This window comes from Phoenix dactylifera, chromosome 2, assembly GCF_051530095.1.
Source record: "Phoenix dactylifera cultivar Ajwa chromosome 2, Ajwa_hap1_PhDact_Kaust_v1.1, whole genome shotgun sequence".
NCBI classification, from domain to species: Eukaryota; Viridiplantae; Streptophyta; class Magnoliopsida; order Arecales; family Arecaceae; genus Phoenix; species Phoenix dactylifera.
The window spans coordinates 52596427-52610257 of record NC_143191.1 but is presented as its reverse complement, the minus strand read 5'-3'; the positions used below and the strand labels follow the sequence as shown (position 1 = coordinate 52610257).

The window sequence follows — 13831 nt, the reverse complement described above, 5'->3', positions numbered from 1 at the left end:
ATTCACCAGCTGTGATCCTTAATAGCGCATTGATGAGAGCCTCATGCTTTATATCTCTAACTGGTCGATAGCAACGTCCTTCCTCACACACTCCCTCATAACAATCATTTCTCAACAACATGTAGTCGTTTGTAGCAATCTAAAATTTTTCATCTAGAAAGAGCAAACAGAAAACTAATTATTGGGAAGTTGCAGCTCAACAAACTGTACAAAATAAGCAGTAGAACTGAAAAAAGTGTAGAAAAGTAGTGACAATGTTATATAGCAATGAAATCAAAGGCTAGGGGTACAAACAAGGCAAGCAAAGATAAGTATCAGGCTGGTCAGGATTGGCTCAACACCTAAACAAGCTGCTCAAGCGCATCTCAAACTTGAACCAGGCTAAACATAACCAGCTTAAGCTCCGCTCATCTAAGTTTTGACTGAGCTTTAGTCAAGACGAGCTGAGCTTTCCCACGATATTTGAACAGCACAAGTGCTCAGGCCCGACTCATTTATGAGCCGAGCTTTGAAATGTGTTTGAGCTTGGCTCATCTCCTAGCTGAACCAAGCTCAAACGAGCTCTTAGCAAGCTGGGCCTGAGCTGCTCAATTCACTTGCACACCTATCCAAGGCAAATGCTGATATTTTAGTTAACATAGACCGACAAGGAGATGCTTATATGAAGCAAATTTTCAAAGAGTATTTCTATTCTGAGCCAAAGTTCTAGTTTTTCCTAGAATTGTATAAACTCTAAGTAGTATATATTAGTGACATCAAAGGCAGTGCTGATATTTTAGTTAACATTACCCCAATAACTTATTTCTTTTCCAGCCAAAGTTTTAATTTGCTATAATTGTGTTGACTCTAACAGAATCTTATGTTTCCATAGACAGAAAAACATATGCCCAAACATCTTTCTATCTATATGTATGCGCCCATATATCCTATAAAATACAGATATTTTGCATTTCTATTGTGAAGACATTTATGTGACTGTTAGGAGTTGCAGTAAGCCAGGCAGCATAATAAGAGGACCAGTGTAATAGCAAGCAAATGATTGAAATGTCTTTTCTCCTTTTTGTTGAGAAACAAGGGGTGTTGTTCAGCCTTTCAGGAAAGGCAAAAGGTAGCATTGGAAGTCTTCTGCTTCTGTACATTTGATATGCTTGCTCTAAGAAATTTGATATCCAACTTGCGCTACTTTGTATTTATTTTGAAAATATGGGACTGTTTGAGTCCAATGGTTGGTGGGAACAGACTAACAGTTGTGCAATATAACAAGAGGTGTTGTTCAGCCTTTCAGAAAAAACAAAAGCTAGCATTGGAAGCAAGGTCTGCCGTACCGGATCCAATAGGCGTACCGGTTGCCTACCAGACCAGTACGGTTCAGGTTCGTACCGAAACCGGGCGGTACGAACCGGGAAGCTCTTCCGCGCCGGAGCCGGGGAAGAAGAAGAGAACAAGAGAGAGCGCGGAGAAGAGAGGAAGGGAAACCACCTGTGGCCGCCATCGGAGAGCGGCGGAGGCCGGTGGGGTCGGCGGAGCCCGGCGGGAGGCGGGGGAACCCGCGGGGGCGCGGCCTCGGCCTCCGCCGCGCACCTGCCGGGCTCTGCCGCCCCCCGCCAGCCTCCGCCGCCCCTCCGCGGCTCTCCGATGGCGGCCACAGGTGGTCTCCCTCCCTCTCTTTCCCGCGCTCTCTCTTTTTCTCTTCGTCTTCTTTGTCTCCAGCACGGAACCGGCCTATACCGGTTTCTACGGCTCCGGCATACCGGTAACTGACCGAACCGGTTTGTACCAGCCCGTACTAGCCGATGTGGGCCGGTTCGGCATACCATAATTGGAAGCCTTCCGCTTCCGTATATTTGATATGCTTGCTCAAAGAAATTTGATATCCATCTTGCACTACGTTGTGTTTATTTTGAAAACATGGGACTGTTTGAGTCCAAAGGTTGGTGGGAACAAACTTACAGTTGTGCGGTATGATAACATCTTACCCTGGTTTATGTGTGTGTGTTTACGAAAATGGTCTCACATCCCTTTGCATAATCCTTAAAACTTGCTAGTATTTTGCTCCCTTCATGTCTATATTAATAATTTCTTCTCGCGCAGGCATGTAGTGGCTCAAGATAATTATTTTAGAGCACAAAAGTCACAGCTCATTAACAAAATTATTATTATGTATTTGCACCAAAAAGAGTAACATAACAAAGTAATTGTGCTTATAACTCATGAACTCTTTATAACACCAACTGTAAGATCATACCTCCAGCATTTAGCTGACCAAGGTTTCGGATGGCATCGATTGTGGCTAAAGAGATCTGCGGAAAGCTTGTTCCGAAGGCCAGTAGAGAAATGTCTGCTATAGTGTAGTTCCAGAACTTTTCATATTTAATTACTTCAGCATTTGTGCAAACATCAATTTCCACAACTCGCCGTTTTTGTTTAACAATGTTCTCCATTGATCGGAAAAAGCGTGCAGTTATAGCAGACAACCCAATGAAGCAGTAGGCAAGACCAAGAAGATACAAGAAAGCTCGCAATCCATTTGAAAGAAAAGTTTCTCCATAGAAAAGCAAATAGCTTTCACAGATTTTATCTGATGAGATATCAGAAATTCCCATATTGCTCCCTGCCATGTATATTCTTCAAAAATATCAATTTGCAGCTTCAATCCACTTGAGGTGGCAACAACTCTTTACATGATAATTGGTTGTATGCCTACATACAACCAATTAGCCTAAGTGGATATGCTTTGAGGATCAGAACCATAAACCATCGAAAACATGTCAGTCCATTAGCCATAAGTAGCCTAACATAATGTAAAGATAAGAAGGATATAATGGTTCCATTTTTATCCAAACCAACATGTTCATAAGATTTAGTTGATTAGGATGCTCAACAATCTCATTTTTTGGAAGTTCAACACAACTTTTATCAAATACACCATTAATGAAGTTCGGTGTAACCTTGTCAACTAAATCCAGACTACAGATTTCAAGGGTATGGGTGATTTGGATATTAAGAGCCCAGGTCTTGTCCAATTCATTCCTAGTAATATCACTATGAACTAGCTAGTCGCACGTGAACTAGTCAATTAAACCTAGTTTTAGAAAAATCAATTTCAGCCAATCGTAAATGTATGCAACTCTTTATATGTATTTCAATCCTCTTTTCCCCTTAGCTCTCTCCATAGCTTAGCAAAAACCAATGTTACCTAAACTTGGGCATCCAACATGAAGAATCTACATTTGACACATCAATGAGTAAGGTAGGTCAAACACTTCAGAGTTTAGGCACTTAACCTATTCTTCAATAAACTATAAAGCTTGATCAAGACTAGGACTCGAAGCAGGCTTTTTTTATCCTATAGCCTGGTTAAATATGCTAAGCTAAGGAACCAAACATAATATTGTAGCAACCCAGGACCTCACCCGAAAAGACTATCCAGAAGGTGTTATTTGGATTCCCTAACCCTTAAGTACCCATGATCTATCTATTGCATAGCCGACATGACATTAAACACAAGCCCGAATAGGTTGTCACACCCCCTCCATTTAATCTCCGGCATCCTCACCAAGCTAAGGGTTCAAATCCATTCAAATCAATCTCAAATACCACAATCAGCTCATGGTCTGCCTAAATGAGCCCATGCTTCAGTATCCCCTAGTCCACATGGGCATGGGCTAGATCCACTCTGATACCATTTACAACAACTCAAAATCTCATCTAAAAAAGCTAGCCAAAAGATGTTATTTAGATTCTCTAATCTTGCATAAGTACCCAAGATCTACCCAATGCATAGCCGATGTGGGATAAACATATGTCCACATGAGAACTCACAAGTATAGAGCCCAAATTGCTGATCATAAGCTGGAACTTTTGGATGATAAAGTGGAGGATCATGGAACAACTTCTCTAAAGAAAAAATGGAGACTAGTCTGGAGAAACAAGAACAATTCATCAACTATGCATACGTATGAAAAGTAATTATCCTCAGGACCTCGGGCACCTATAACATTAATAAAATAAATGACAAAAAGTGAGCTTGTTTACCTCATAAAAAGAAAAGCTTGCTTCAACTAAATACATGAATGACAATCTCAATGCCCAAAGCCATGGAAGAGTAAAGATGCTGAAAATAAAGGGAAAAGGATAATAATAAAAGACAAATAATATGGTTGCTGCATTGGTATCTTTTCTGTGGGAATATACGCAGGACTGACCCTCATACCGCACATGAAGTAACAACCAAAAAAGTGAAAGACATTAACAGAAAGACAAAAGTTCAAAAAGATAAAAGTAGGTAATTTTAGGTTGCTCAAATCAATCAAAGGAAAAGCACGTATGTTCATGTCAAAAACTTAAATATATGAATATTGAGCTCAGTGACAAACTAATGTCATCAATTGGTTCTTGTTGATCTATGATTGAGTTTTCTGGTCAATCGAAGTTAGCAAAATAGAGTTGCTAAGTTAAAACAAAAAGGGTTCTTGAAAGCATGTGTTTGGTGGTATTTTGTAAAACCCAGTGTTCAAGAAGAGATGGCTTACCAACCCAAAAGAAAAGAAGACTAAAACAGGTTTTCACAACCAAAGTCGAACTAATACTAGAAATCAAGCATGACTACTTGATATTTCTAAAATGTTAGGCTGCCATGATGAGTGTTAAATATCTTTATTTTCCATGCATATGCAAATGCTATGTTAGCAAACGATGTATGAACAAAGATTACCTCTACGTACTTTCATTACTTAGTTGCTCAACAAATGGCTGATAGATGAAGCTCATATACACGGCCTGTAAGAAAATTTAATCCCAGATAGATGAAGCTTGTATGGAACATGATTTTGAAGTTGTGCGGACTACAATACCATAAAGGATTAGCATCAAAGAGTATTAAAATTTTCAAACTATATCTTCCTTTCACATGTCTTGTCTCACAAAACAGCACAACTATGTGACCAAAGAATAATCAGATGGGATACCCAAATAAGTAGCAAGTAACTGACACAAGGAGCTAATATTACAGAAGACACATGCTGTAAGATACATACGGTCCATTCAAATCTTGCATATCCTTACTAGCTCTTCACCAAGGTATACTGGTGCTTGGGAGTTTATCTAAACTTTATCTAGCAAGAACATGTTGGAAGTTTACTAGTTCAATCCTTTACAGTGTTTCCTGTTATAATACAAATTGAAGATACAACTGAGCTCATCAGAAGCATATTTTCTCAAGTAATTTTACCTCCAGCTTTCAGAATCATCACCTCCTTCGAAAAATCATCTCCACAGCTTCCAACACAGTCACGTCTATTCATCACCTCAACATGACACCAGGAACAGGGGTACCAAATCCTGCCAAATTCCCTTATATTTGGGTAGTTCCCTACCAAACTTACTTGGCAAGTCGATTTGAAACTCGGCAATTCAACTCTAAATCAAGAAATTCTAAAACTCGGTAAATTCAACTTTAATCCACTTCCTTATTCCCCAGAGTTAACATTTGATAAACTCAACAACGCCTGATTAACTGCTTTGGACCTGATAACCCAAAAAACACCCACCACGACATAATTCAACCGCAAAAGCTACTGCTTCTCCCTGCACTGCCTCATTTAAACACCTCCCCTGTATTCTAATTAAAATACTTGATCCTTTTTAAGCTCCATTACCGGCATTCCAACAAAAAAAAAGGGCACGCAAAGAAAGAACCAAAATTCCGCTATATAGATTAAAGAACGGAAGAAATTAAACAAACACTAAACCGAGCTGAATGGAGGTAAACGATTCATGTTGCCGAAGCCAACTATTTAGGGATGAAGGCTTAGTTAAGTTGAGTCGAGCAAGAAAGTAAAAATAATAAACAAAATACCCTAGAAATCAAGAAACGCCGTTAAGGAAGGGAAAAGAGATCAGACACAGCGGGACAAGAAAGGACGTTACCGGCGAACGGATCTCGGGATGCGGAGCTCGCCTCGCCGATAGGTCTCCAGCGCCGGAAAATTCCTATATGGCCGGATTCGTCAGAATCCCGGCGAGAAGGGTGGCCGGGGAAGAGGAATCTCCGGTGGTGGCGGCGGCCGAACGGACGTGCATGGAGAGAGAGAGAGAGAGAGAGAGAGAGAGAGAGAGAGAGATTGTTTAGGAGACAAGGGGGAGGGACGTGAACTACTTTTCGGGGTTAAAAAGGTCCCATTTGGATCTCGTCCACGGAAGGCCTGGATCCCGTCATCCGCCGTACCGGACCGGGACCCGCTACCGTGATCAGTATCGGCTGTCGCCCTCCGATGATGGTGGTTGCCAGCGGAAATTAATTGCCGCTAAATCTGCACAATGTTCACACAGAGTTACGTGATGCATACGATTCCTCCACTAAATCTTGTGCATGAGTACAATAATTGCCGACATTGGATTAAGCTAATGGGCATCAATCCACTTCAATTCCTTGCAATAACCATTATATTAATGTAAGAAAACAATCATGGTTGTTATTTGATTTTTTTTTTAGATTGATATTTTAATTTTTTTTTTCAAATGGATTAACTCATGACACTTAGTTATAGTGGAAATATTTTAGGTTATAGATAATTATATATTTTAAAGTGCTACCATTGGTTTTACCGTAATCAGCCGTCATCATAGGTCGATAACTATTATTTTGTTTATGAAAAAAATTAGCCGAAAGTTTGATGAGATAAGCAGTATGAGAGGGGTCATTGTTTGTTATTATAACCAAAGATAAGGAAGTTTATAAATAAAAAAAAAATGCTGTTTATGGAATAGAACTATGTTTTCACAAGTTTAAGGAAAAAAGTTTAAATTAAAAAATATTACATAACATATGAAACAGTGAAAAAGTTTATCGTGATTTATTTTTCTTTTGCTAAGAAAACGATGGGAGAGAAAGCTAGGCTTAGAGCTGCTTTCTCTATAATTGTAGCATTTTTTGCTACCTTTTTCTTTGACTTTAACAAATTAATAGATTGTTTATAAATATTAGATCATAAAGTTTGGCATAAATGCCTTTAGATTATAAGCCAATGAAATTATATTTTGCACCACGTGCATCATATTTTATGTTGTAGCATACCAATCAAGCTATTTGTTTTTGTAAATCTCATTCTATAATTAACATGATGCGTGATGCAAGATGCAATAATAAAAATTATTTACTTACAAGATGGAGCCACAACTAGCCAACTATTAATTTTATTATACATTAATTTTTCAACTAGTATACAAATTGAAATGAATATATAAAATATAAAATAATCATAGCTGCTATGTTTTAATTGTTATATCAAAAAAAATGATGAATTAATGGTTGCTATTCTATTATATACCACCCAATGAGCGAGAGGCATTTGAAAATGTTTCGGCCCAACTACGTAGCTAAGAAAATGCTCAATGTCATATGGATGATCATGTTGATAAAATTAATAGGTTTAAGGCTATGGTACAAAAGACTCTGAGAAACCATACAAATATATATTTAGTCTCATATCGATTATTCGCTGCATAGTTTCTACATATTTATATAGGATTAAAAAATTTAAATAATATCTTTCGACTAATCATTTTGGATGAGGTTTTGAATTGTTATAAATAGTATCAGAGCGCACCCAGCCTATAACTTATGGGGACTAAGAAACACTCAGTATCAATTTATTGGAGCTGACCACGAGTCGATCATAGTGCTTGTAATTAGATTTAAATGAATTTGAACTTTTAGTCTGATAAAGACGTTAGGATTTAAACGGGACAAGAACATGTCTGTAAATTTTTTTTATCAACTCAAAAATTGGAGCAATTTATATGTGAGAACGCATGCGGATGCGTGTTTAATTCCGCGTCCAACGGAATAGACGGTGTACAACCTCGGGTTATTTTAAGCCTTTAACAAAAAACGTGGATGCTGAGCTTTCTCTCAACGAGGGTGGGACCGGAATAAAAACGTGGAGGGACCTTCTCCGGACTTTCGGGCCTCTCGTCGTTGGAAACGTCTTGTCAACCCTTCACATCATGGCAATCAAAACTCATAGATAATAATCCACCTCAATTGTAAGTTTCTGAATAACGCTCCAAAATCTTTCTAGTCAACTTGATTATCTTTATTTGGAAACGTTTGCTACCAAAAATAGTCACTAAATATCCATTTCCCATAAGAGATCTATGTGGAGCTGATTCGGGTTTCAACCTGTCTCAACACTGAGCCAATGGAAGTAGTTCAAGATTCAACTACTGCACTGGTCTCAATCTCAATGGGACGTTCAAATCCAAAGTATGTAAATATCTATCATTATATTTTTTGATAAATTGGATAAATTAAATCATTCAAAAATAAATACATTAGTAAAAATTAAAAAATAAAATATTTAACAATTGAATTGGAATGTTCATCGAAAAATCCTATAATGTAACCATCAAGATGGTAGCTCAGTTGGAACGGGGCGTTTGTTTCTAACCAAGTGGTTCCAGGTTCGAAACGTGCGGACGTTGATTAAATTCGGAAACCGGATGTCCCATGTCTAGACACGGGGTCTAGAAGCGCTACTGGTCGGCTGATAGCCTCGGTGGTATCAGGTGTGACGTACTCATACGAAAGGTACCGTGCCGGAGCCCAGAGGGGTAACGAGCTGGGCCCACGGGTGGGGAGGGTAGGAATAAAACCGGCTGGGGTGCCCAACACACGGTCATTTCTGCCCGCATCGAACATTCTCCTGGTAGGATTGGAGCCCAGGGGAGCTGCTACGCGGGAGTGGGATTGTCCCTTTCTCCCCCCTTCCCCTTTTTTAAAGCGAAAAAAAAAAACCTATAATGTAGACCCGGTAGTTGGTCATGCGATCCTATATTAGAGGGACCAAGTCCCATAGTTGCAAGGTTTAGCTTTCCCAGCCCTTGAGAGTAAGCCATGCATGGAATCCTAATGAAACCATATCACTCCAGAATGTTACACGAGCCAAAGCCCAATCCGAGGTCCTGTGAGTGTCTAGATGAATATAGTGAATTGGCGATTTTGGCCGCTTTCTGAAACGTTTGAATAAAATAAGTTGTCCAGGAGTAGGTGTGGTTAAGTGATGCTCAAATGAGTGCATGGTGACTCGTTTACAGCCCTAGTGCCACTAAATTAATATGTCTAGTACAAAGTTATTATTCACCTTAGACTAATCAAAGAACATATTTTTAACTTTGATAATTCATTCGTATAACATACATATTTGAATCATCTCAATGATCTAAATATATTAATAGCCACTAAGCTCATCAAATACCCATCTTTCACTTAAGACATAATTGACTTGTAAAATATATAAGATTTTGATATCTATGATATTATTTTTGATCTCTGCGACATTAGTGAAAAACATAACATCCAAAATATTACGATACTATGTTAATTGGAGGGAGAAAATGAGTAGATTTGCTACCTTTAGTTTTAGACCTTCCCAATGTTGATGGGAAAAAAAGGGAACAGGAGAAAAGTGCACGCCTTTTCTTCTTTCTTTCTCTGTACTTTTTTTCCTCTCTTTATTATAAGTTTCTGGTATTTTTTTAATTTGTAAGTGATACGCGACAGGGAGAAAGAATTGTTGGAAAAAAAAGGTGCATCTGATAGAGATCCAATGAGCTAAAGTGGTTTATATTGATTTTGATAAATATATTCGTGATATAATTTAAGTATCACTATTATTATTTTTCATAGCAATTTATTTTAGAGAAAGAAAAGTAATAACAAAGAAGGGTGTCGTTAAAACTGTGTTTTATAGTTTTGGAAAAAAAGAGATGAGAGAGAGAGGGAGAGATGGGAGGGGTCGTGAGAAAGAAGAAAAAGCCGAGGAAGGGCTCTTCCTCTGCCCGTGAAATTGTCTCCATTATTTCAAATTCAGATACATTCCATTGTTAGTCACCATAAATTAATTTTAATTTTTTTTGCATAAATATTCTTCTAAATATCAAATTTTGTATGAATATCTTCTTAAAATTAATATTTACATGTATACCCTCATAAAATACTTATTTTGCTATTCTATAATTTTTTATCCTTATTTTTGCATATGTATCCATGCTATCTGACGCCGTTAAAAAATTAACGGTTTCAAATTAAAATGACTAACATATTTTTGATGAATAGATGTGCAAAAAAAATAATTATAAGACGATTACAATAAAATACAAAAAAGCAATTTTAAAATTTTATTTTATTTTTAATTAAAATAAATATAGTTTTTATTAATGATGTTGGAAGAAATATTTATTTAAATATTTATGTAAAAATAATATTTTTTAAATGTATAGAAATAAATATAAATTTTAAGAAGATATTTATATAAATTTAAATTTTTAGAGAGATATTCGTAAAAAAACGCAGCTGGGGCGTCTGAAATTTTGTGCGTTCGTATACCACAGCATGCTAAGAGACAGCGACGCTCCGATTGCGTAAACGGACGGACGGACGAACGTGATTGTGGAACTGGGCAACAGGGATGGCCCAGGGCCCCACCAAAACCCCACGCATGCTTACGAAGCATCGTATCTCATTATGCCAGCTGTCATGACATAATTCGAAAGGACGCACCGCCATCCGCCGCCTATAAATATGACCAAGAAGTGGGCCCGTACCATTGCTTCGAAGCTCGGACGGCGCATTGGTGCTGGAGCGAGAGAGAGAGAGAGAGAGAGGAAGTGAGAGAAAGAAGGAACCAAGGAGCCCTCGCACCGCCGAACGGTGGAAGAGAGCAAGCTCGAGCTTCGAATGGGTTTCGGTGCTCCAGTTGTCTCGTCTTTCTCCTCTCTTTCTTCTCCTTCTTCATTCAGTCTCTCTCTTTTCTTCTCTCTTCTTGGTCTAGCTAGCTAGGGTTTCGATCAAATGCTCGAGGGTTTCTTGTCTCACTTCTTGTAATCTTGGTGGAAACTATCCAATTCTTGTTCTTTCTTGGCTTTTTGACCGACTACAGGTTTAATTCTTTTATTTCTTGATTCGCATCGAGCCCAATGTTGAGGAGAGGATCTCGATCGCGGTACCTTTGAACCATATTTGGTTCTTATTTCTCTGTTACTTTTATTTTAAATATTTTCGATTCAATTCCAATATGGCGGAAAATCTTTAACTAAGTAGGGAGCTCTGTTGACCCAACAATTGCAGGACGCAGAGATGGTTAAATTAATGGAAGGATAATTTCAGGTGAAAATGTAATCTGTTCTGATCCTTTTGTTGGATATGTATAATCCGAATTGCCAGTAGATTTTGATAATTTGATATCTTTTTAGTGTCTCCTACTCTTTATTATTTCATGTCTTGAAAAGGTGAGGTGTGCAACTAGAGTAAACTTCAGCACTGCTGCTGTTTTGGTTATAGAAAATTGTTCCTTTCTTTTATTTCTTGTAATATCTTGACGAAATTGTAATTATTTTGTTGTCATCCTATGATAGATCTATCTGTATAAGCTTTGTTTTCTGGTGATCTTCATGAAGAAATACTTCTGATCTAAATGATTCTTGAGATGTCCCACATAGCAATCTCCTTGGGTATTTTGTTGTACTTCTACAGCTTGATCTGAAATTTTGCTGCCGATTTTGGCTCGTACGGAGCCCAGTCTTCCCTACTTTGGCTACTGCCCTGCTCTGGTGGTTGGTCGGTCATTGGTGGATGATCTCGTAGTTCTTACTCTCTTGCATCTCCCTCCCTCTTTGTCAGTGATTTCAAAGTTGGGATGACTCGTACCCTGTTTCGGAAAGCTGTTGGAAGTAGAGCTATCTGAAGTAAAGCTGTTATAAAATGCTGTTTGTTATTTGGCAACTACATTTTTAAAGTGCTATGACACTTTAACATATGTTTGGTAAACAAATTGAGAAGATACTTTTATATGACAAAATTATCATAAAAAATATTGCATAGTATTATACAATAGAGCATAATAAAACATAATATATATTAATACATAATATATAATATCGTATAATATTATTGTAATATAAAATAATGTTATTATAATATAGTAATATGACATTGCATAGCATAACATAATAGTAATATAATTATTAGAGTAAATTAATTTTTTATAATATAACATAATATTAAATTTTTTAACATAACATATTAATGTATTATGATATAATCTAATATATATTATATTTCAACAGAAAATGAGAGCTTTGGTTTCCTCTCATCGAGATAGAGGCAGGCAAAAGAGGGGTCCCCCACTCCCGTCCCGGGGCGCTAAGGGGTTTCGAGTATAATACAATAATTAAGGTATAAAATATTATAATTATTAGTATTAATTAATTTTTCATAGTATAACATAATATTAAATTATTTAAAATAACATATTAATGTATTATAATATAATGTAATATAATATAATATGTATAGTATTAAAAATAATAAAGATATAAAATAATATAATTATTAGTATAAATTAATTTTTCATAATATAATATAATATTAAATTATTTAATATAACATATTAATGTATTATGGTATAATGTAATATAATAATATATTTATAGTATAATACAACAATAAATGATCATTTATCTGTTTAACAGATTATCTCTTTACTTAACTATTTGCAATAACAACAAATTCACGATCAGATTATTTGCCACTCACTCATTATTTTTCTTTTTATTTATTTATTTATACGTTCATTCGTATATATATTTATTTATACATTTATTTATTTATTTATTCATTGAAATGCATTTATTTATTATCTTATTTATTTATTCATTCATTCATTTATATAAATATTTATTTATGCATTTATTTATTTATTCTTTTCTTTTCTTTTCTTTTTTTTCCTTTTCTTCTTTTTTCCTTTTCTTTTTTTTTCTCTTCTTCTCCTTCCTTCCTCTCCCTCCTTCTCCTTTCTTCTCCTCCTGCGCAGTCGACAGTGCCGAAAGGGGGCCAGGCCGCGGCGGCCGTGGGAGGGGGCCGGGCGGTGGCCTGCGGCAGTCTCGACGGCCGTGGCTTGCGGCATCTCGACGGCCGCGGCTGGCCCCATGGAAAGGGTTCTTCTCCCGCGAGGCCGACGGCATCGGAAAGGGGCCGAGCCGTGGCGGACGCGGGAGGGGGGCGGGTCGTGACTGGCGGTGGCCGCAAGAAGGGGGAGGACGCCCCCTTCTTCTTCCTCTTCTTCGACACCTCCCCACAGTAGGGAATTCCTTCTTCGGCACCTCCCCATCCGTATGTGACGGGGACATCGTGGCCAGTGGCCACCGCGGGAAGAAAAAGACCGACCTGTCTTCCTCTTCTTCGTCACCTCCCCACTGGGGAAGCGGGAGAGGGAGGGGGTGCGACACTGCGGCGGCACTGCAGCGGCGAGGGAGAGGGAGGGGGTGCAGCAGCGGGGGAGAGGAAGGGGGTGCAGCGGCGGGGGAGAGGAACAGGCGGTGAGATGAGATTTTGGGGAGGAATTTTTTAAAAAAAATGGAAATATTTTGGTCAAAAATAGAGCTTTCCGACAAAGCTCAAAATAACGTTTTCGAAAAGTTCCAAAATGGAGCTTATGCCAAAAAGTTGTTTTCAGCTTTCCGAAAAAGCTGAAACAGCTTCCCAAAAATTTTACCTAACACCATTTTTTATCTAAAATACTTTTGAAGGGCCAGAAAGTGCTTTTTGGCCCTCCAAAAGCTGCCCCAAACAGGGTCTTATTCCGTACACCAAGGAGTTTGAATGCTTGGATGGAAGTGAATGCTTGGATGGAATTTTTGTATTCCTGCTTCCTTTTTTTGCGCTTCATATATTTCTAATTTCTTGTGCAGATTTATTCTTATACTTTTTTTAAGGCCTTGGAGATTGAAATACTTAATTTTTTTTTTTGTTTCTAAGGTCTTGAAATACTTT

General features: G+C 37.8%; 1 protein-coding gene across 9 annotated transcripts in view; it reads right to left on the bottom strand.

Moving 5' to 3' along the window:
* Positions 1-6242, bottom strand: part of MHX (magnesium/proton exchanger) — a 34883-nt gene extending 28641 nt beyond the window's left edge. For 3 of the 9 annotated variants that reach the window (XM_008809089.5, XM_088716961.2, XM_088716958.2), the window contains exons 1-3: positions 5929-6066; positions 4715-4779; positions 2246-2611 (exon numbers count right to left, since the gene is read on the bottom strand). In XM_008809089.5, the coding sequence (XP_008807311.2) occupies positions 2246-2611; positions 4715-4730 (382 nt within the window). In that variant the 5' untranslated portion in view covers positions 4731-4779; positions 5929-6066. The other 6 variants (XM_008809091.5, XM_088716959.2, XM_088716960.2 and 3 more) reach the window with 5 other exon arrangements.
* Positions 6243-13831: the final 7589 nt, after the last annotated feature.